Source organism: Sebastes umbrosus, chromosome 15 (assembly GCF_015220745.1).
Source record: "Sebastes umbrosus isolate fSebUmb1 chromosome 15, fSebUmb1.pri, whole genome shotgun sequence".
Taxonomy (NCBI): Eukaryota; Metazoa; Chordata; class Actinopteri; order Perciformes; family Sebastidae; genus Sebastes; species Sebastes umbrosus.
In genome coordinates, this window is record NC_051283.1 from 23372023 (window position 1) to 23397106 (window position 25084).

General features: G+C 43.3%; 1 protein-coding gene across 5 annotated transcripts in view; it reads left to right on the plus strand.

Annotated features, from left to right (window-relative positions):
- Positions 1-25084, plus strand: part of rbms3 (RNA binding motif, single stranded interacting protein) — a 341188-nt gene that overhangs the window by 187270 nt on the left and 128834 nt on the right. For all 5 annotated transcript variants that reach the window (XM_037793986.1, XM_037793990.1, XM_037793987.1 and 2 more), the window contains one exon: positions 2071-2162. In XM_037793986.1, the coding sequence (XP_037649914.1) occupies positions 2071-2162 (92 nt within the window). The remainder of the gene's footprint in view (positions 1-2070; positions 2163-25084) is intronic.

Here is a 25084-nt window from a genome sequence, read left to right on the forward strand (position 1 = left end):
CATCACGGCTAAAGCTGCAGGATAACTCTGTCATGGACAGGAAACGTTATTGTACTGCGGTAAAGTGCGTTCAAGCCAGCCGTCACTCCCAGAGCACCCATATACTGACATTTATGTTAAATGCATTCAAACGGTCCCGATGGAGCTGACCATGGATGTTTAAAGAGAACAGAGCTAACGGGAGAGCTAGTGACGGACTTCACAAAGTTAATGGAAGTCTACACGTGTGACTACATCCGTTTTCAAAATAAGGTGTTAACAAAGGGAACTGTACACAGATTGATTAGATCATATTCACCAGAAGATTGATAGATTTGACTTCAGGACATCTCTGACTACATACATGCTGGAAATCAATTGAATCAATCAAGTGTATGATTCAAGTTTCTCCCATGGTCTAGTGTTAAAAAGTTAACAAAAATAAATCAATAAATCGTAATATCAAATCGCAATTCTTAAAGTATCGTGATAGTATCGAATCAGAAGATAGTGAATCGTCCCAGCCCTAGTAGTAATGTAACAAAATGGTTGGATGTACTGTCTACTTGCAGTCTCTTTTAAGAAGTAATACATTTTTAAAGAATTGGTACTGTCGCCTCTGTCTGGATCCTTTCGCTCCGGCTCTTCATATTTCCACAATTAAAGACCCCACCCCTCCGAGCACCACTCTAACAGCTGGCCATTAATCAGTCCTCGCACTTGATTTCTCTTCCGCCACAGGTTATGATTTTCACATTACTCCACGCTCCTTCACCGCCATGCGACAGGAAAATGACCCCAATCTCCACCCCCTCCCTCTCTCCCTCCACCACCACCTCCACCTCCACCACACAGACACACACCTCGAATGAAAGAAAGAGAGATGTTCGTATGAGAAAAACGAAAGTAAGGCATCACATGTTTGTGTGTATGCGTGTGCTCGGTATATAATCGTCTATAACATGATGGGGTAACCGCAGCGGCGGGTTTCCCCCCACCTCACACCCTTTATCCTTTTCTAATTACACTTTCCCTCTGAAACAGTGGATCATAGGGCACCCATTGACTGCTTTTAATCCGCCACCAAATTTTAATTAACACAGACGTGACCCCCCGTCTCCGATACATCCCGGAGAACGTCGGGATCACAATAACTCATAAATCACGGCCGCAGATTTCATTCCCTCCGCTTTCCTCCGGTGATGAATTTCCAGATGGGGGCTGTTAATGTCAGGGAAAATATGAGGGAGAAAAGATACATTGAGAGAGAGCGCTTTAGAGACAGAGAGGGACAAAGACAATGAGAAAAGGCTACTTTTTGAGAAGTGTTTATGTGTGTGTAAGAGAGACGGAGTTGAAGAAAGACGGAGAGGAATGGCAGCATCTCCGCTGTACGCTGTCAACCTTTGAGAGATTTGTTACCGGGGAGAGGATTACGGAGGCTGTGAAATGAGGTTGTGTTAATATGCGGGGTGTTGAGGAACACGGTGTGGGCCAGCCAACTTCACAGTCTCTGAAAATCAAAAGGCTGAACAAGTGAAAAACTGCCTGAAGAATTAATTGACACGTCTCTTTGTGTGTGTGTGTGTGTGTGAGTGAGTACATGTATGTATTATTTATTTAATCATGGACTTTTCACAATATGTATATGAGTTGTCATTAAAGAATGTCTCTTCAACAGAATTACAACACCGGTGTTCTTGATTTGCACGCTACTCAGTGCCTTTAGTGTTTTTGTTTGTGCTAAAGTGTGTGTTTGCATATGCATACGTGTGCCAGTGTATATGTGTGTGTGTGGAGGTGGAGGTGGGCAGGGTGCCGGGGTTTGTTATTACTAAACCGCTCATCCATGCTACTAATTAAGATGCATAGCATCCCCCTATGAACGTCAGTGTCGCTAATTATCAAACAATGTAGTGCTCACCAGATATGAGAACTGGCAGCCTCTGTAGTCATGTTACCAACCTATTACTGCTACAATTACCAAGTGCCTGTCATTCTCCTTGTTAGTCATCTGCCTTCATTTTCTCTTTACTAATGTCTGTCTCTTTTCCTTCTTTCTTTTTCCTCTCTCGTCTTTTCTCTCTCCAGGCTATGGCTTTGTGGATTTTGACAGCCCAGCTGCAGCACAGAAGGCCGTGTCGTCTCTCAAAGCCACCGGGGTGCAGGCCCAAATGGCCAAGGTAAGGAGTGTTTAAAAACAACTTAGCTTCACCACTTTCTCTCGCATCATCATTAGCACATTGTCCCTTTCGGGGATTTAATATGTACACTTAACACACTTAATAGACGTTGATGGATCTGAAAGCTCCCCCAAAAACTGGTTTTGTCCATAAACACGTTTTTATAGAAAGTCATTTTCCGCAGAGCGTTGCTGTTTAATGACAAACTTGTTTCGCTCTAATATAGGAAGACTCTTAAATGTGGGCTTGTAACTGCGTTTGTATGACAAGCTGGGAGGCGACTGTGGTGCATGTAGGGGTCTGTTTTATCTTACTGGCACTCTCTGTGACAGGGCAAAGCTGTGGACTCATACAATCCAGTATCAAGACTTTGTTTGCACATGTGGTGCCTTGTTTCAAGTGGTTGCGTGGATTTAGTTGTGTGCGAGAGTGCGTGGCGCTATTCCACGGCAAACTAGCTCGGTTGCCAGCATGTTAGCTGGCCTCGCTGCAAGTGAAGTTTGACCAGCCGCTTGTCCCGTGTTGTGCCATATTATTATTAGCCTGCTAAAGTGGAAGCAGATGAGACAAGCTGTTTGAGTTGTACAAAGAGTTCCCCAGTGAGTTCAGCACAATGGAGCCAGGTTGACAGACGTAGACACACATGGAGAGGTATGGCTTAGAGTAAAACCGCTCTGGCAGGATATGTGCTAATTCACCATTTAAAGGGATAGTTTGGGTGTTTTGAAGCGGGGTTGTAGGAGGTACAAAGGGAGCAAAGCAATGTACTGCTGTGGACGGGGCCGGCAGCAAAACGTATTTTATCCACCTAAAAGAAAGGCTCACCTGAAAATATCAATATTAGTTTAAGTATACGCTATATTTAGAATAAATTTGCTAGTTTACCTTGCCATGAGAGAGCCCTTTCCGACGGGGAACTGAAGACGTTATCTATGCTCTCACCAAAGCAACCAGACTCCATTGAAAAAAACAGTAATTTTACCTCGCAGAACACGGGAGTTGCCGGTCTACCGTTGTCTCGATCGGTTACTTTTGTTTGTGTTATTTTGTGACTTTGGTTAGTTCGGATTCACCAAAGTAGCACAATAGCACAAACAAACTAACTAATCGAGGCAGCGGTAGACCAGCAACCCCCGTGTTCGGCGAGGTAAAATTACAGGTTTTTTAAATGGAGTCTGGTGGCATTTGTGAGAGCATAGATGGATTCAATTGCTTCAGTTCCCCGTCGGAAAGGGCTGTCTGACGGCAAGATAAAGCGGTGAAAATATTGTAAATATAACGTACACTTAAACTGATATTGATTTGTTAAGGTTTTGCTGCAGGCCCCGTCCACTGCAGTACATTGCTTTGCTCCCATGCTGGTACTCCTGTCTGCTTCTCCAATCTAGGGTGTGCAGACCGTCATCTACTGTAGGTAATACACTGACTATGGATAAGTACCTCATATAACCCCACTTTAAAACACACGGACTATCCCTTAAACTTTGAATCTTGTTACGACTCAGTGGCTTGTTAGCACATACACCCAAAAAGAAGTGTGGCGCCAGAACAAGAACATCAGTTATATTATTAAATGCATGTCGACCCTCAGTCCGGGCTAGCAGCTGTCCTTTTCTCATTTGTCTTTCCTAAATTTTTCATTTCCTTGCTGACTGCTGAGAGAATCATCACAGACTAAAGCACAGCAGGGCCCTCTCTCCGGACATCTATGATAGACGAGCCCGCATGGCTTAACCCGGCTATTTCTGTACCAGCCGAAGATCTGCTGGTGTCAGAATATTTAAACAGGTGAACAAAATGTCAGTAGCATTAGAGCAATGAATATGGTGATGACTACAGGGGTACACTATGAGTGATTTTCTCAGCGTTTGATCCGATCCAGAAATCCCCCCCCCCCCCCCCCCCCCCCCCCCCCCCCCCCTTGAAGCCAGAGATGGAGAACGGCGATGGCGAAGATGACAGAATTGATGATAACGATGAAGGTGGCAATTATTCTGATCAAATGGGATGAGATCTGACAGGAGGAGATGATATTCCGTGCGGTGCTCAGGTGTGCCATTTCTCAAATGCACCATTTGGCCGTTTCCTCTCCCCCACCAGTGTCCTTCTTCCAATATTTATAAGAGGGCAGGCTCTCGGAATACAGATAAGAAGCCGTGCTCTTTGCCCATCTCGTTTTAAGACCCCACTTTGCATCGCTCCCCTTTCCTCAGTCAATATTTCCATGAGAGAGGTCTAGTGTCCCAAAACAAAAGAGCTGACCTTTTTAAGAACGTTTGTTTGCATAGGTGGTGTGTGTGTGTGTGTGTGGGCGCATTCACAAAATCATTTCCTATTAGCATTTGTGTATAATAGTTTGGTTTTTTTTGAGCGTTCCCTTGTTCTGTTCACACAAATGGAAAGGCCAGCATTCTGCGCCGCAGCTCTGTGCTTTTATCACACTTGTGAGAGACATTAAGGAGTAGTTTGCTTTTATAGACTCCCCGTGCATCTCTCTAATGTCTCTTTACCAGGTATCACTCCCATCACTCTATCAGCTCCTCCTCCTCCTCCTCCTCCACCTTGCCCCCTGTTCGTTCTCTCTAACCCCTTTCTCTTTTGCTTCATGCCATCTTTTCTTCCACATTCATAAACACATTTGTATTCACATCCACCATGTGTTCCCCTGCCAAACGTCCAATGAGTGCAATTTATTCCCATCAATAATTAACAGCAGGCTGTCTTTTGTGCCTGCCTACCTGCCAAGGTGTCTCCGACACCCTCCTCTCTGTTGTGGCGGAGCAGCATTCCCCCGGTGGGGCCGGATGAAAAACCCAGGTGCGCGCCGAGGAAGGTGTAAATCGCACAGACGATTGCTAACACCACACGCGACTTCCACAATACGAGCATTGAGCCTCATTCTCTCACTCCCTCTGCTCCGTTTTGTCACATATATCTCTCCACAACAAAGTAATAAACGAATAGCAAGTTAGAGCCATAGGCTTTGAGCTCATTAAATAAAACCGTCACAGTAATCAAGTTGTGCCTTTTTTCCTGCCATTAAAACGCTTTTATTAAGGTGCCTTATTTTAAACACAGCTGCCGCAAAGGAGGCAAGAAGAGAGAAGCCGAGGGAAGAGGGGGAAGCGTCACTTGATTTCCTCTCCCTCCTCCAATGTAACACCCTGCTGTCTCTCTCCTCTTACTCCCCTTGGAATTTGAAATACCAAGGCAGCAGAGATGAAACATTGCCTTCCTTTTGTCTTGCCCTCCCCCGGGGATGGTGACAGCGAGAGGGAGGAGAGGAGCCATAATTAAGATACCTAAAGGACACTTCCCCCCTGCACCTCCCTTCCTGTCACTCACCTCTACACAAGTCACAGATAAGAGCACTTAGCATAGGTGTGCAGTGTGTGTGTGTGTATTGTGCGTTGACTTGACAATGTGTATCTGTATGTGTGTGTGTGTTTGTGTGCTTGTATACACACATGATTATATTTTTTGTGTACATTAACACAAACAAATACACATTTCAGAGTTTTTTGATTTTAATCATTCTACCTCAACCCTGTCTCCTACAACATTACGTTCCCATACAATTAAACTGCATTCTCACTTATGTTTTGAGTCAAACGTATTTTCTCCCGGATTACGGTCGCAATTTTAAACATGTGGTTAACGTTGTGAATTGAAACAAAACACTCAGGTTTAGTAAAAGCATCACGGTTTGGCTTAAAATAAGTACATTTGTTACGTTATTTAAGTTACGGACATAAATTAAAATTCGTCAACGTCGACTTTTGGTTTTACACGGGACACAAACAGCGGCCTGTTGGGTGTAAGCCCTGTGTTTGTTTGACCCATCCATTCACCAGGCTGGTTACCTGGTGCTGCATTAAAAGTATTGCTTGATATTTTGGGTGAGATGCCTTTTCATTTTCTGACAAAGAGATGAGAAGATTGATGCCACTCACCTTTCTATACGCTAAATATGAAGCTAGATTAGCCTAGTTTATCTTAAAAACTGGACACTGGAAGATTATAGATGCTGCTCGGTGTATTTTTGAACTGAAAATAAGTATGTCTGTTATGTTATTTAAGTTACGGACGAAAATTTGAGAGATGAGAAGATTGATGCCACTCTCCTGTCTATACACTAAATATGAAGCTAGATTAACCTAGTTTAGCATAGAGACTGGAAGCTGGAAGATAAAACAAATAAAAGAAAATGTGTTTATTAGATTCTGTTCGGTGTATTTTTTAACTTTAGAGAGAGCTAGGCTAGCAGTTTCTACCTCTTTCTAGTCTTTATGCTAAGCTAAGATAATCGCCTCTCATATCGAGCCCCATAATTAGAGCCAAGACATGTGGTATTGATCTTCTCATCTAACTTTTGCCAAAAAGGCAATTAAACATATTTACCAAAATGCACTACATAATGTAACTATTCTTTTAACTATGGTTCAATATAAGCAACTATTCTGTCTACTAATGCATACAGTATCTGGCAGGGTAATCAAGTGTGTTGCGTGTGAGAGAGAGAGAGATTGAGTATAAGAAGATATTTGCCTCCTCGCACCGCGGACTCCATTCTCTGTCACTTTATTCAGGTAGCTCTGCAAACTGTGAAAACTGACACGTCGAGCAGACAGAATGATAACAGGTAAACGCCGCGTCTAGCTCCGCAAATGCAAACCTGTCAAGCAGCCGCTCGCCTCACTCTCCGCAGGCTGCCATTTTCCCCTTGAGCCAATCAGACTGAATTATGGGAAGGGCGCCCTCGATTGTGGTGTCTGTGTCGGAGAGGTAATTCCGCCTGACAGCTGCTTGCTTTCAGACAACAGCCAGTCTTTATGGAAATCATCCCTCCCTATTCTGGCTGCAGTCGGCTTCTGCTGATAACAGCGGCGGGTGAAAACAAAGCTGTCCTTTTCTACTTTGTCTTCTGTTTCCTCTCTGTGTGGACAGCCTAGAATTAGCAAAACATCTCTTAACATCCTATGGATTGTGACAATCTACACCCTGCTTTGATGTTCTACACATTAGGGCCAATATAAACTTGGAGCTGACATTTTTGCTTTCTTTGGATCTGACCTGAAATTCTGTGATGCTCGTGAAGACGCATGTGGATGTGTGTTGTTTTAATGTTTTATCCTTCAAAGGTAAAATTCCTTTCCTGGTTTCTATTTTTGGATCCTGGCATGTCAAATATGTGTCTCTTCCGCTGTGATTTCTTCCACTGAGATGAAGTTCGTAAAATTATTAAGGGTGGGAAAAAAAAAATGATTCACCTTTGTATTGTATTTTTTTTTTTTCACGATTTATTTGCCAGAATCTATATATCTGCTTCATTTGAGTTTATGCAGAGATAGAAGAAAGTTACGGCTTTTATTGTTGTAGTTCGAGTGACGTCATATCTGTAGTCGGCCACATCGTGCCAAAACGAGAAAGTACAAAAAGGCGGAGGGTCCGCGTGGATACGACCTGCACCCTCACATTTTAAATCCAACGTGGTAAACACTACAAAGTATGGAGACACTTTGGGTTTCACACATTGCCAGGAAAAGCAGAGCTAGACATCACGGCTAAAGCTGCATGCTAACTCTGTCATGGACATGAAATGTTATCGTATTGCAATAACGTGCAGTCAAGCCATTCGTCACTCTCATGGATGTATAAAGAGAGAAATAAAGAGAACGGAGCTGACGGGAGAGCTAGCGACACACTTGCCGAAGTTAGCGGAAGGATACAGGTGTCACTGCATTCGGTTTTCAAAATAAAATGTTAAACTGGGAACTGTCTCAACAAAATACATATATGGAACTAAGATTGATTGGATTATATTCACCGGAAGTGTAAATCATTACATGTCCCTCATAACTTAAATAGAAAATACCACATACCAATGTCTCTATTCTTTGACTTTTGCGTTGAAGAAAAAAGTTAACAAAAATCGCAATAACTCATAATATCACATTGCAATACTTGTAGAATCGCAATACTAAAATTCGCAATACATATCGAATTGGCACCCAAGTATCGTGATAGTATCGAATCAGGGGAACGTCCCAGCTCTAAAAATTTACAAATTTCACACTTCAAAATGTTACACAATGAACTGTGGTTATTGTCACTAAGGTGACATTGGGGAGTTTTTGCCAATGCCCTGGTTGAGGCAGATGGGATGCATCCTGTGGTGCAGTGTGCCTCCATCACTACCCTCGTTCCAATAGCCAATATTCATAAGGTTCACAGGAGCTACAGGCAGACAGAAAGGCGCTGCTTGCCCTTCACTTCACATTACAGTGGGGCGAATTATGCTAAAAGCATCATTAAAGTGCCTCCATGAAGTGAATCCCAAATGTTTATGATAACACAGTGCTCGCACCGGCCCATCAACCAGTAGTCACCGGCGGATGCTTCAGATGGTTTAACGGTGCGAAGCGAACCGGAGTCATCTTGCACTCTCTCATTTATTCCTCGCCGCCTTTCACTTGCTCCGTCTCTTCCGCTGTCTATTCCTTTCCTCTCTCCTGGGGAAGATTTGCTGTCAATATTACATTTATATTCATGTGAAAGGCACGGACCCCCCCCTCTGGGTGGTCCGCAGTCAGTCAGCAGTCTTCTTATTATCCTTTAAAGGTGACTCGACTGACGCCTTAGCTCCGTTGACACCCGGGACCCCGCGGTTCGGCTCAACATAGGGTGACCTCTGGGCGATAATCAAAGGGATGGCTGACAGTGCTGTTACAGTTGGTTGCTGAGCCTAGCGAAGCCTGCCTGTCCCCCCTAAGCATTGGTTAAATCTAGGGAGAATGCAGGGGGAGATGCATTGTGTTGTGAATACAGCGGGATAATTGGACAGACTTTTGGGGATACAGGTGCTCACTCAGCAGCATCACTCGCCTCCCCGTTCGATGTTCGCCACCTTGAACGCGATGCCATTTCCCCTCTGACATCCACCGCGGTGTTTGTTCGCGGAGCATATGGTGTCAGAACACAGTGTGGTGATCAGCACTTTCCCCCCGAAGCTGCCACCGACAAGGGCATCCTTATGATTATAGTCACTCACGGCAGCTCGTTTCCTTCCAGAGTTTGTGTCTACCATGCAGCATATATCGTGTACTGTATATACATCACTCCTTTCCCTCCTACACTCATAGTTTTGTCCTTTAACAAGCACTTGTAGCTTTAGACGCTCTGCCACGGTGACAGTGTGGCTTTGAGTGACTGTAGCACCAAGCTAATCATCTGTCTCTTTCCTCTGCGCTCCTCATCTCCCTGAATGTATAATGATGCACCTAGGCATCATGTTGATTCCCTGTTCACATGGCATGTGAGTTTATCTTGAATTCAAGAGAACTGAGCTTTCTCAAAGTTGCAATGAGGAACTTTTTACTGGTTATAAAACAGTCTCAGTTTGCCTCTATGTGACCAACATAAGTAAACAAGACCATCAACGACTTTCTGACAAAGAGATGAGAAGTTCGATGCCACTCTCCTGTCTATACGCTAAATATGAAAACATGTGTTTATTAGATGCTGTTTGGTGTGTTTTGAACTTTGGGGAGAGCCAGGGTAGCTGTTTCTACCTCTGTCTAGTCTTTATGCTAAGCTAAGCTATTCGCTTCTCAGATCCAGCTCCATACTCAGAGCCAAGACATGAGAGTGGTATTGTTCTTCTCATCTAACTCGCCAAAAAAGGCGAATAAACATAAATACCAAAATGTAACTATTCTTTTAACTATGGTTTGATAAAAGCGACTATTTGGCCTACAGCTTTATATATGCCATATGTGCCACCGACTCGGATTCCGGCGAAATCAGACATTGTCATGCAGGTTCACCAGAAACTCCTTCAGCTCAGACTCCAGCAGGGCCTCTGACCTGCAGCCGGAGCTCCAGCAGGAGGTGGAGAGCTCCACGCCCGGCGAGAGCAGCTCCTCCTCCTCCGACCAGGATCAAATCTTCGCCTCACTGCTCCGGCCGTCCCCGCTGGGAGCGAACACTGAGACCACGCTGCTGTAGAACCAGGCACGTGAGAACCAGAACCAGGATGGCACGGGGTAGACTCTCAGACCCTGTTGCAGTAAAATGAGAGGTTTTCTAAAGGGACTCTGGTGCTTGGAACTGCTTTTCTCCACAGGGACCGCCAAAATCAACACAAAATGAAAGTTCCTCATAGCAGCTTTAAGGTTGTTTGATATTCTTTTCAACAAATCAGTAGATAAGTTTGAGTTTTCAGACATTTTTTCCATGATAATGTGTTTCAGTGTTGTTTGAACAGGCCTAAGATGCTACTTTTTTGTCCCGCCTATAAAGGAAGATACACGGACATGAATAAAAGAAAAGATTGATATCCCTGGAAATATCTGCAGTGCTATGAGATAATCTCACTCATAAAAAAAGATGCAATCACTTGCCAACGTGTCATTTTTGCATTAGAGTTAACTGCGGCAGGGCTGAGCACACCGTCCCCTCCCCGTGCTCCTCCTGCAGAAAGTGATAGTTTTGAAGGGCAAAGCCAGTGAGAGAGTGAGACGGACCATCTGACGAGCGCCGGCTCCCGAGCACCTCCGTTGGCTTCCACTGTCTCTGCCGTCTAATTACGCTTCAATCATCCGCGGGAGCTCTGCGTGCGGTAAATTATTTCGCCGAGCAGCGCGCGGAGACGTGCCGCCGAGCTGCGAGCAAGAGAGAGAGAGAGAGAGAGAGTGAGAAACGGAGGCTAAGTAGAAATCAGTGAGAGCTGGAGGGAACAAAAAAAAAGATGAAGCCAAAAAAGGTTGGGAAGAGTTTGAGAAAAATGAAGTTGAGAGGGGAGACAAAAAAGTGGGAGACACTGCGGAAAGAGAGAGGACTGCCAGACAGCAGGAGACAGGCCAGCACTAATGAACAAAGTTACAAACTTATCATGCACAGACGGGGGAGTGAGAAAGGAGGAAAGGGATAACCGGCAACAGCATAACTAATCCTGCTGTAGATGCAGAGTAGACTACTGCTGCGTGAAACATAGCACAGATACAGAGGAATCATTGGGGTATTATTGCAATTCCTTCTTAACAATTACAGTCTGTCATTAGGCTCTTTTTGCATGTGGTGTTATTGGTTTCCACTGTAGTGGCAAAAAAGGGATCTAATTAAAGCACAATTTAGAGCGGTTGTATTTATGTATGTGTGAATAGCCTCTGTTCTCTTCCCAAATTGCTCCAAAATGGCCTTGTGTCTAAAATTGTAGGCTTGAAAAAAAAAGAATAGCGAAGGCCTGCGTTCTCAGTATGTTCGCCGCTGCCACGCTCGCTTTGAAGCAAACATAAATATGGCTCTTTTTTTTCCAGGCTTCGGTAATGGCCACAGTGTGCAGTTATTAGAATCTCTTTGATGTGGCAACTGTGCCAACCTGCTCGCCGTCTCTGTGAATTGATCTGGCTCAATTAGCGGGCCCGCGGAGACGGCGTTCAAAGGACCGGGCTCCCGTACTCCACTCCACGTTGACACACATAGGCGAGGTGAAACGCTTTGCATTTCAGTTACTCAGCTGGCCCTGGGAAGACCACCTGTGAATAGATGCGAGTATGGAAAATCAATGGCACGGCTTCGATGTTGAGGAAAAGCTTTCACCAGGAATGCTCGGTGCATTCTTCAACCGGTACTAGCTCATTTCCAGCTGCCATGAGCTGATTCAACTGAACAGCAATCCTCCCCGCAATCTAAGAGTATTCCACTCTAGCTATGTACTGTATGTGTTTGTGTGCTTGTGTTTATATCCTTTACGCGTACACAATGAGCCCTCTCCTCCACCCCTTCCTCTCTCCCCTGATCCAGCTGACCCATTTCAATTTGTCTTCATCAGTCATACCAATTAACTTGGGGATTAGATTCCTCAATGCCAGGCAGGCACCCCCAGTCCTCCCTGCACCCCACCATCTATCCCTCCATCCATTACCTCTGCTGTACATCGCTGTCACTCTCAGCATCCGGCCCTGAAAGCAGGCTGTTGTTTTACATAAAGAGAGCGTATACTGAGCAGCTTTCTTTCATTGCATTTTATGTGTCAGAAATACTACTTCAAGGCTACTTACCTTCTATCCTCTGAAGAACTGTAATTTCACCTCGAGTGGTGCTCGTGAACCATATTTTTTGTCAGTTACTTTCTGCTGCTTATACCTGGCCTCAGAAATATATATATATATATAAATAAACTGCCTTTTCTACCTTAATACTTAAAAAGCCTAGTGCATTCATGGGTAACTGGAGAGCACCAGGTGTATAGCTAGTGGCAGAGAGGCTCCAAATAGCATCTGCTCACACACACACATATAGAGAGTATCTACAAAATAGTAAATCATTGGATTATGTATGAAGACGTGTTATTTCAAAGCATGCGCTGCACAGTGGGCAACCTCCGGGTCTGAGAAGTGAAGCCAATGCTGAAGTGCCTTAAACTTGCATTCTTTCTAATAGCCAGCAGGGGGCGACTCCTCTGGTTGCAAAAAGAAGTGTGATTGTATAGAAGTCTATGAGAAAATGACCCTACTTCTCACTTGATTTATTACCTCAGTAAACATTGTAAACATGAGTTTATGGTCTCAATCGCTAGTTTCAAGTCTTCTTCAATACAGCATGATGTTCATTTATTAAATTATGGTCCCATTTAGAGTCAAATAGACCATAAAGCAGGGGATGATTTAAGGCGTGGCTACCTTGTGAGTGAGTGTTTTCAGTTCATGAAAGTTAATTATAACCTTTTTGGTCGCCTGAAAATGTCTTATTAAGCGTTCAGATGTACTTAGCTCCACCCTCTTGTGTCACTTCTGGCTGCAAAAAAAACCTCATGGCGACGGCCAAATACCAAAATGACTAATTCAAGGCTTCAAAACGGCAGTCCACAAACCAATGGGTGACATCACGGTGACTACGTCCACTTCAAATATACAGTCTAAGGCGCTGCACTGTATTTGCATCGAGTGAGTTAGAGTGAATGCATGCATGAATGCAGCAGTAATGAATATGTTGACTCCTCTCTCTGCAAGCTTTCACACAGAAATGACAATCAATATGCTTTTGCATAGTGTGTTATTTTTATAAAAGCAGAGTGCTGCATGATTATCATGCAGCACTCTGCTTTTTTACTCATTCATTAATGTATTAATTTTACTGACGTGAAACGGCAAGATTGGCAGTATCTGGCAGTGTCTGGCAGTATATTGGCAGATTTGAGGTAGTGATTTGACAGGTAGAGTTTTAGTTGCACACTCACTTGTTATAGTGGCTGTATTCGTATGATCTAAAAGTGTCCAAAGGCAGGAAACAATAAAAATACATTTCTTTATAAACACAGAAAACATGCTTTCTTTACTTAAAAAAAAAAAATCTAGGATATCAAAGACTTGTGTGTTCTGTGCATGATCTCTGATGCGAGGGAGTTCAAGACATCAAAAGCGACAGCGAACAAAGATGGCAAACATTGTCAGATGCCTACAAACATATTATAGAATTCAGTGGGACAAGAACTGAAGCTTTCTCATGTTTCACAAATTATTGTCCGTTTAATTTTTAGCAAGATGTGATGAAACTAAGATACACAGATCATGTTCTTGTTACATTGTTATGTGCTTGTGAATCAAGTATCAAGACTTAATACCACTGTGAAAACTACGCATTTTTAACAGACTACATATTTGTTGTCACAGCACTTTGTGATAGTGTGAAGTTGTCACTATTTGTACACGCACACACTCGAAGTGACTACATTATTTCATTTGATTAATGCAACCCTTCTACTGCAGCACAGCGGCATAAGTCTGTTTGCCAACTTTAAGCTACTGCTGCTTACATCCATTCGCACGCTTGTGTGAGTCCACATTCCCATCGAGAGTCACTCTACATAGATCATATTTAATGGTAGTTCTGGGTGCTGCAGCACAGTCAGACCAGAGCCTGTATCAGCGCTCACACTTTGCCAGATGTAGCTGCACTTCAATAGAGTTGCAAAGTGGGAGGCTCTGCTGGTTCCACAAGTGTTTTTCCCACATTTCAGTATTTCCTTTTGACAGTTTCCTCAATGTTACTGAACACAGAAACGCAGGACTCTCACAGTCGGATGATGTAACGATCTAAAAGGTTTTCGTAATGGTCACTAGTTTTAATTATTTCAACTTTGTTTCTGCGAAATCGTGAGTTTTTTTTGTAAATTTGGCATGACGGACTGGCCTAATACTACGATACCTATGAGACTCGTTGCCGTGGAGAAGAGGCCAGTCAGAGGCAGCGAATTTAAAACATTTTGTTGTTACAGTTGAGGACGAAACACGGCGCCATAGTTGCTGAATTCACCCACAATTGACCCAGAATTAAAAAATGAGTTGTTTTAAGATTCATATTGTGTTTTCAATTTATTTTTATTTTTATTTTTATTTAATTTTTCACACACCGATAGCGTTGCATGTCACAAAAATATAATAATAATATATATATATAATAAAAAAAAACATATTTTCTAACGGGCGTCTTAATATTTTGAACTGATGATTCAAACACTGTCAATTGGAAACATGAATGGGACGTTTACGTCTGGAACCAGGGGCGTCCGAAATAGCTCACACTAACTATATTGCCCATAGACAGATAATACAATATACTTCTGTTTGTATTATATAGATATTTGTAAAAGAAACGACATCTCAAGTACTTTTATTTTGGAGTTTATCTATGATAAATGTGTTTCCTAGTAATAAAAACAAGGTGATAAAAGCAGTTTCCAGCTCATATTAAAGATAGTGGCTCTTTTATTCACTTAATAGCCTCTTTTCAGATCAAATGCAGAGTACTAGACATGTCTGTTCCTTTTTCTTTTAGCCAGCTGTCCTCATATCATTAGCTACAACTTTCCTCATTACGCCTCCTCTCTCTTTCCCTCTATTCGTACCGTCCTTTCTCTGTTGCACCCTATCACCCTCTTCAACCAACTCTCCGGGCTCGCCGTGTTAAATTACACCGATTGTTTCCATTTCCAGTGGCTTCAATCATATGTGAGTGGTCTGCAGCATGTCCAGGCAGAGCAGAGCAGAGCAGAGCAGAGCAGAGCAGGGGAGATCAGGGCTCTGTCCTGCAGAGAGTTGATGAACCAGCTCTCTGACACCGACAGAGTCCCTCATTCTGCCTAATGAGGAGGAGCAAAGCCAGAGTATCGGGTCCCCTTTTCATCCTTTTCATCTCTGCGACACTATTCCCACGAGTCTCTGTGCGCGTGAGTGTGTGGACACGGCCGTGCAAGAGACAGACAATGACGGGAAGAGATGGAAACGGAGACGACAAAATTTCACATCAAAATATCAAACACTCTCTTATTGTGCGAAATGTTTTTTTTTTTTGGTTTGACGTGCTTTTTTTTTTAGGCTTTAATCCGACTTAGATGTTTTATTGAATGTCAAAGAGATAACAAGGAGAAGAAAATGCTTTCTTGTTCTGCTGAGAAACATTGGAGGGATCTCTGCCTTGTCTCAGAGGTCTAAAACGTCAAGGTCAGCGTAGTTTATCTGAGCTGAGAACGGGCCGAGCCCTCAAGACCTCAGGCCCCGTGAGCACACACGTACTGTATGGTCATACACGCTGCGACTGTTGCCTTGCAGGGGAGGGGAGGAAATGGATGCGGAGCTTAAAGAGGGGTGGCGTGTAGGATATTTTACCTGCACAGCTTTTCCCCCAGGGTCTGGATGGAGTAAGAGATGGTCAGCAGTTCAGAGGGAGAAATTGAGAGGAGACAGGTAGATGTATGGCTCACAGGCGTCTCAGCCCCCTCTGAGGTGATTTCAGATCATTGCATCCTTTCCTCCAAAGTGTTTTACATCAACAAAAACAAAACATCAGCACATTCCTAAAAACCCATTCCGTGGTTACAAGTAGGAGACAGAACAAACTCACACTTACAACTTTGCAATGTCTCCAGCCCTTTTTTTTTATCTTAGAGTAAAAGTTTTCTAACTTAAAGCAACTACGAGGAACTTTAATCTTGTGTTGATTTTGGCGGTCCCTGTGGACAAAAGCGGTAGTGTTTCCGAACACCAAAGTCCCTTTAGAAAACCTCTCATTTTACTGCAGCAGGGTCCGACAGTCTGCCCCGTGCCGTCCTGGTTCTGGTTCTCCCCTGCCTCTCTTCCCTCCAGCGAGCCCAGCAATACGGCCTGGCTCTCCAGCAGTGTGGTGATGGTGTTGGCTCCAAGTGGGGACTGGCGGAGCTGCAACTGCATGTGGAAGGCAGCAGTGAAGCCAGATCTGGGTCTGTCCGCGGTGGGCAGGTCGGAGCTGAAGGAGTGTCTGATCAACCTGCATGATGTAGTTTGATTTTGCGCAGAATCCGAACCGGTGGCACAGATGACAAGCATTAAGAATAACGCGCTGATGGTCTCATTTACTTATGTAGGTCAAATAGAGGCATCAGTATTAAATTGAGACTAGGACTGTCAATTGATTTCAAATATTGAATCGCAATTAAAATCTCCCTACCTTAAAGGGAGATTTGTCAATTAATACTCTTATCAACATGTGAGTGGGCAAATATGCTGCTTTATGCAAATATATATATATATAAACCACTGCTACAACCTCCGATATCGCTGGTTGCATTAATGCGTTAAAGAAATTAGTGGCGTTAAAATGGATTTGTTATTATCGCGTTAACTTTGACCTTATTGAGACAGTTTTATAACCAGTTAAAAGTTCCCCATCGTAACATTAAGTTGTCACTGTTCCATTGCACAGCTCGTGTGTTTTGATAATAAAGCAGTTTATTTGAGAATGTCCCCATTCGAAAGAGTCTGTCATGTAATTTCTGTTCTTTTTCTGCACATTTATTTATACCAACTCTTATCTAGAAGTCACTAAATTCTCCGCTGCCCTTTTTGTCTCTACACAGTGCCAGTATTTTATCTGCGTGCGTTGTGATGTCTGTTGTGCGACTGCATGCCGGCTTGTTGTGTCGTCCCGCTCTCTCTTTCCGCCGGCCCCTGTTATCTCCATTTGTCTTTGTTATATCTGTCTCCGTTTCTCATCCCTCCACTCCGAGCTGTTATTCTGTCTCCTTCACTTACTGTATGTTTGATGTTTGGCCCGAGCGCCGGTTTTGTTGTGCTTTGCTTGTGATACCGCGGCATTGTTTTTCGGCGTTATCTCCGCATTCTTCATGCCATCTTTAGTGTTGCTGCTGCGTCGTGTGAGGGTTATCTTGCTGCCGTCTCTGTTTTTTATCTTTGCATTATCTTTCGGGTTATCTCAGCGCTGTTGTCCCCGTGTTATCTTATGCCACGATCAAGGTGGTGACCTTTCTCTCTGACAGCATCTTAAAATGCTCCCAGGAATGTCTTAGCGGTTCTCTGCCACGGATAATTATTGAGATTTTTTGGGGGGATTTTTTATTTTCCCCTTTTTGTGGATGCTGGATGTCATAATATTTGATTTTCTAAGTTTGTTTTACTTTTCATCCTGTGTGTATATGGCTTTCTCTTGGATGTGTACATTTCCATACAAGTCAAACATGTTTAGCTCTAAGGGATGTCTCTGTTTCTGCCATGCGACCGCGATTCGTCTGCTTCCATCATTTGCGTATGCCTGTGTTTACATGGCTGCGAGTCTGTGTTGTTCCATTTGATTCGGAGCGTGGCGTGATTCATAGCAGATGGCTGCCTTCTTTCCCGAGGAATATGACAGTCGAGGAAAGTTAAAACTGACAATAGTAGACGAGATAGAAAGAGGGAGGAAAGAACCAGGGATGTGATTACCATCAAACCATCCTCTAAGTAGAGAGGGAGCATCCATCCACATCCTTCTTCTCTCTGCTCCGTGTGTGACATAGATACAAAATGTCTTCCCGGGCTAATTTGCGGAGCAGTACGCACACTCTTCACAGATTCATTTTGAAGTTTGCAGTCAAACAGAATCAGCTCGTTTGACTCCGTGTAGTGAAATAAGACCGGAGACCCCCTTTAAATATATACTCCAGGCTGTTTGTACCTCAGTCGATCTGCTAATGCCTCTCTCTTCCCTTTTGCTCCTCGTGCGCTGTATCTTTTTGACAAGTGAAGTTTACATCTTCCTCTGGTGTTTTACACAATTTCCTTTACCGGATATCTAAACAGAAGACCCCCTGACCTCCTCAGTCTCTGCTGGTCCTCATGAGAACAAACCAGGCATTAGTATGCCATGTGTTTTCATGGCGGTGATATGGTCCTCACTAAAGCAACCACTGAACCACAGCATAGAGTCAGTAGTCCCTTATTAACAGGGTATGTACACCTCATAACTGTCAGGAAAAGGAAGAGACAGCCCTGACGAGCTCGCTGGTGGGGAGGCACAGCCATGTTGAATAATGATCAGCCTCTCTGAGAACCCCGCTGAGAGATTAAGTTAACATACAGTATAGGGATGCTTTTTGCTCCCTATTTGGACCGACTTGAACCAACTGTGTTCGGAAAACAGCCCAAACTCAAGAGGAAGTATAGTTTTAGTTTTTCATTGAGCAAGAGACCTCCTTTCTGAGAAGTTCACCTTTTGTTAAATGGTTATTCCAGGAAATAATTAGATTGGGCAATTTAATATTGTTGGGACACAATTATTTTTCTGGAAATGTAATTTAATCTGAAGAAAGGGCTTTCTTTAACAGTGTTATTCTACCATTTGGTTCATTTCTGCACACAATTTGACTGTTATCAGGCCATTAAATGTGAGTTATTGCTCACTATAAGCCCCATAGATGTGGGTCAGTCGGGGCCTACTACACCTACTACGTCGTAAAAGTGAAAGCGAAACTTAAAACCAACACAATGTTTTTTAAAACTGCAGGTTTTGAACACAAACAAAACAACTTCTTTAGGTTTATGCAACAAACAACACGTTGTTGGTTTCACACAGAATGCAAACCACGGTCTTGTCTATACTAAAGCGCTTGACATCCGCTTTTGCTCCTGTCATATTTGCTAGAGATCGCTGTCGACTTCTTTTATTCCCTCTTTTGATGATCAACTATGTGAATAGATGACAAAACCTACTATACGGTGTAGCAGGGCCCTACTGACCAACATCTATGAGGCTGATAACCACTGATAACGCCCCATTTAATGACCTGATAACAGTCTAATCGGCTGATTTATTGAGAGACAGGTCCTTGCTTTTGAGGAAGCACACATGCTGCTTCACCTTCAGCTTGCAGGATACGGTACATTTATTTACGGTAGTCCTGCAACAAAAGTCATAGATGATGGTTACCTGATCAGTGTTTCTGTGATCAACTGATACTCTGATGAGAAAATGTGCACATTAAATCTTCTCTAAAGCTTCCCGTATCAGCTCTGTACATTTATACTGATTAACTGAAAAACCTACATATTTCTGCATTGTCTAATGTCTCATCTCTTATCAAATTTACTTCACGTTCATTTGGCAGAAGCTGTTGGGGCAAATTTACACCTCTGCACTGATTTCGACATATGTTGAATTATACCACTGTTTCTAGCTGTATACCACCCACTGTTAGCTTCTAACATGAATTCACATGTTCACATTCGCCGTCTGACTGTGAACTCTGCATCTAAATGTAAATTACCTGCTACAGCACCATCTGTAATGGTTTTAATCCCTTTGTGGTGTGAATACATACCACACCATCACGCATAATTATTGGGTCCATAAGCTAAAGAATATCTTTTGTCATTATTATTACATGGATATTGTATTTTTCCAGGGAGGGCAGTATAATCCAATATAATCCAATAATTGCTATTAGCAAGTATGAGTTAACTTTACAGATGCAACCACCTAGAATTTCCTTTCCCACCTAGCTGGCAGCCAGTTCCCAGCTAGTTCCCAGCCAACTTCCAGCCTTTTAATCTCAAGGGACCTCCCGGTTAAATAAAGATAAAAAAATAAATACATAAAAACAATAACAAAGATAGTGGACTACTGGATTTTTTACGTTTTGTTAGCCCTGCTCAAACTAATTACTACTTTACATTTGAAAAATGTTACAGTCACAGGAGGCCAAAGCAGGGAGCACATTAAACATGTCGAGGCTTATTGAATGTGCTTTGGGGCGGTTGAAGGCGAGGTTTGTAGCACTCTGAAGGGCGATGGACATAAACCTGAATGACCTCCCTTCCCTCATTTATGCATGTAAAGAGACAGTTGATGACAGCAGAGTGAGTGCAGGAATAACAGCCCTCCATCCTGAGTGTAATGAAGCCGAGGCAGAGGGGGTGAGAAGGATGATAATAAAATTCCTTGACCCTTAAGTTGTGATCTCACTTGTGGTAACATGTAAATATTAGGGTGAGCGTTTGGAGTCGTTTTTACGTTTGAGTGTCGTCTGAGCCTTGGTAGGATTTCCATTTTATGCTACTTTATACTTCTACTCCACTACATCTCAGAGGCAAATATTATACTTTTTACTCCACTACATACTAGAATATACACTCACCGGCCACTTTATTAGGCACACCTGTTCAATTGCTTGTTAACACAAATAGCTAATCAGCCAATCACATGGCAGCAACTCAATGCATTTAGGCATCTAGACGTGGTGAAGACGACTTGCTGAAGTTCAAACCGAGCATCAGAATGGGGAAGAAAGGGGATTTAAGTGACTTTGAACGTGGCATGGTTGTTGGTGCCAGAGGGGCTGGTCTGAGTATTTCAAAAACTGCTGATCTACTGGGATTTTCACGCACAACCATCTCTAGGGTTTACAGAGAATGGTCCGAACAAGAGAAAAAATATCCAGTGAGCGGCAGTTGTGTGGACGGAAATGCCTTGTTGATGTCAGAGGTCAGAGGAGGATGGGCAGAGTGGTTCGAGATGATAGAAAGGCAACAGTAACTCAAATAACCACTCGTTACAACCAAGGTATGCAGAATACCATCTCTGAACGCACAACACGTCCAACCTTGAAGCAGATGGGCTACAGCAGCAGAAGACCACCCGGTACTAGCACCGGACACTTTATTAGGTACACCTTGTACCTAATAAAGTGGCCGGTGAGTGTATATTACATATTTTAAAGCTTTAGTTACTTAGTTTATTATATTTTGTATCAATATAACATATATTATTATAGGTTAAGCCACCCAGCAGTATACTGTATAAAGTAAATTAGCTCCGCCTTTACCATCTGATCATAACTCTAGCAATACCCGTTTAGCCTTGTTAGGGCTGTACATCAATATCTATGTAGTTATCAATTTTGCATGCTAGATATTGAGTATTCATTGTATAGTAACACAAAGGTTACTCAGTGCCATGCAGTCACAAGAGAATTAGATGTTTTTTTCACGGTTTAAATCGTTGCATCTGACTTACAGAAAGAGGACTTCTATTCCCCTGATAAGTCGGTTTTGTGATCCCCATGGAAACGGTCACACGCTGCCTCAAAAGCTGACAGCCAGAGTTGATGTTGTTGCCTCAAGTGAGAGAGGGAGACGGGGGAGAAGAAGAAGAAGAAGGGAAGAGTGGGAGGAGGGATGGGGAAGATGGGATCTGAAGAACCAGGGGAAGTAGAGATGTGACTCCAATCAAATTATTGGCCAATCAAGTCATAACGTGAGTAATTCAAGGCTTACATCGACGGCCTTAATCTGATTGCCCGTGCATTAGGGGCTCAAAGGAGGGCTCTTAGCGAGCGCGCTCAGTGGGGGGTCTTGGAGGGAAAAGGTGCTTTGATGGGAGACAAGAGAGATTCGCTTTCGGTGGAAGTCTCTGTGTGTTTGTAAGACAGACAAGCTTCAGGGCTTGTTGAAATGATGCCTGTCTCTCTACCTTTTTTTGGAGCATTACTGTAAAGCAGAGAAAGCCAGGCTATGGGGGTAGAGGGAGGTTTACAACGCCTCTCTGTTGCCATCTGTTTCAGCGCCATTGTCCAATGGCAACATCTCTCATTTGCCCAATTACAGAGGAGGATTATGATGTGTTTGTTTCCTGCCCATGGGCTCCCTAGCCACATCTGACTCATGTTGTAGGTAGTGAAGTATCATCTATCCTCTAATGAGTGCTGCCAGGAGAGCCTAGCTAAAGTCACATTGTTATTTTTTTCCCCTCTAATAGAGCTTTTTCAACACACATGGTATGTATATAAAATATAATAAGATTGTGCATTCATTTAATGCCACATGTGCATGCAAGCAGCCCTAGACTGTGCGGCGTAGTCCGATAACCCTTCGCTGTGGTATCTAAACCCTGGTGTAACTGGTGGGGTGAAAGCAGCTACGCCAGGAGAGCTTACACCTGGAAAAACACGACTGTGGAACCGTGCAGCCATTGAACGGAAGGGGCTCCAACAATGCCCTCAAAAAGCGCAGCGTTTTCCGGCATCTGACACCGGCGTTGAGTGCTAATCGTGCTCAGTTTCAGCATCCCAAGGTCCTCAGAAATGAATCCTGGCATGTTTCTGTGCTGATTTGCATGTGGAGGGCTCCTGAGTTAGTGACCCCCCCTTCCCTCTCTCCTACCACCCATACATATACACACTCATATACACTCCAACCTCCCCTTGCGCTCGGGGATCTGCATTGTCGAAACAGCTGCCAAGGGAACAGCTTGTCTCGGCGAGAGAGAGAAAGTGAGAGGGAAAGAGAGAGAGAGAGGGAGCACTGGGGGGAGGGAAGGTAATCAGTTTTTGGAAAAATACTGCCTCTCCATCCCCTGCCAAGAGTTAGTTTGTGTTGTGGCTTTTTTTTTTCTCTGGGCCAGCGTAGCCCTGCTGGCACTGTGGCTCCAGCCACCCACCCCTCTCTCCGCGGTTAATTCAACAATGGGGGGGGTTAGGTCGTAAACTGACAAAAACAACAGCCAAACAGAGTGAGGTTTAGAAGTGTGTTTGTTTCTGTATGTGTGTCTATGCGCGACCGCTCTGGGAGTGCTGACTTTTTTTTTTCTCATTTCAACCATATGCTTATTTGTGGGTGACAGTCAGGCATCCATAAAAAAAAGGCTTATTGTTGTGATACCACAGCAAGTATCCATAAGTGAGCAATCACCCTTTTTTTTTAGAGTGCTGGCAATCTGCCTCCTCACAATATTGTGCCATGTGTCCCCGTTCTCCCACACACAAATCTGATTCCATCACAACTGACTGACTAAAGCCATTGTACCAACACAGCACCAGTTGAACAAACGTAACAAGCTTTTGCACGGTGGATCTAGTTCGACGCACGCCGTAGACCAAAGAGGAATAAACAGGAGCGCCCCCCCCTTCTCTAATAAAGCTCGTCAGCTCAAGAGGAAGTGACAGGTTCAACAGTGTTCCTGGTTAACACAACAACCTATGAATAACCTCATCTCATAAAACATATGGCCCTTCCATCAAGCACGCTGCAAACCAGGCAGCACATGTGAATTAGGGTGTCAATCAAAAAGGAGCTAATAGCAGCAAAGCTTTTGTATAGCCTTGAATATCCACATCTATAATGTCCGACCAATAATAGTCATTTCTGACTTTGATTAAAAGATTTCTTGACATTGTTATATATCATTTTCATTGTATACTTTTTAATTGCTGGTTTTCCTCAGGATTAACAACATCTTAATGAATTTTATGGCAGAAGTGCCAATTAACCAACCAATAAAACAAAGCAATAAAACTGAAAGAAAAGCTAGAATATTATTCATTTTATTATTTACAACACAATTTCAATGTGAATTTTCAATAATTATTCTTGACCCCAAGCAGCATAATGTGTGTGCACATACAGTACAGAGGATTACTGTATAAATAGTTAATCGCACAATTTTTATCTGTACAAAACTTACCTTAAAGGGAGATTTGTCATGTATTTAATACTCTTATTAACATGGGAGTGTGCAAATCTGCTTGCTTTATGCAAATGTATGTATATGTTTATTATTGGAAATCAATTAACAACACAAAACAATGAGAAATATTGTCCAGAAACCCTCACAGGTACTGCATTTAGCATGAAAAATATGCTTAAATCATAACATGGCAAACTGCAGCCCAACAGGCAACAACAGCTGTCAGTGTGTCAGTGTGATGACTTGACTATGACTTGCCCCAAACTGCATGTGATTATCATAAAGTGGGCATGTCTGTAAAGGGGAGACTCGTGGGTACCCATAGAACCCATTTTCATTCACATATCTTGAGCTCAGAGGTCAAGGGACCCCTTTGAAAATGGGCATGCCTGTCTTCCCCCGCGCAAGTTTGTAGCGTTATTTAGCCTCCTTCACGAAAAGCTAGTATAAAACGGTTGGTATGCCTGTATCTTGACTCTAGCTGTTAAACAAATTAATGCATTAACGCATTAACTTTGACAGCCCTACTATATACATCACCACCTCTGTAATGCCCTTTTCAGTGAGAGTTTTCAATGATTATTCTTGGCCCCAGGCGGCATAACACACATACAGTACACAGGACTACTGTATATCAAGTGGCTAAAGCCTTATGTTATTATAATAAAGCATATGCATATCATCAGTTAAATATTGGCAATATATTACAGTTGAGATATGTTTCCAGCCTGTAGCCTGGGAACCAGTTAAACATGTTTGACTGAATAATCCGAGAGCCGGTGCTCACTGATGCAACATCAATTAGGCTCAAGTGAAGGGTCGATTAGTCTTCAAAAGGATGGAGAGGAGCCGCATGTGAACCCGCTGCCTCTTCTGCGGCTACAGGCATGGGAAGAGACAGGAAGCGAGGGAGCCGACGCAGCGGCCACCGCGAGGGAGAGTTAGCTGTTTACATGCTGTGCGGATGTATACAAGCGTCCTCTGTCAGACTTTTAATCACTTTTGGAACCTTTTGAGATGCTGCACAGCAGCACGGGGGGAATAGCTTTCACCGTTTTAGGGAGGAAGGAAGAGAGGAAGAGATATGATTCAGATGCTCCGCTGGCTACTATTCACCCTGGCTCCTTTTCTCCATTTCCCTCCCTTCCTCT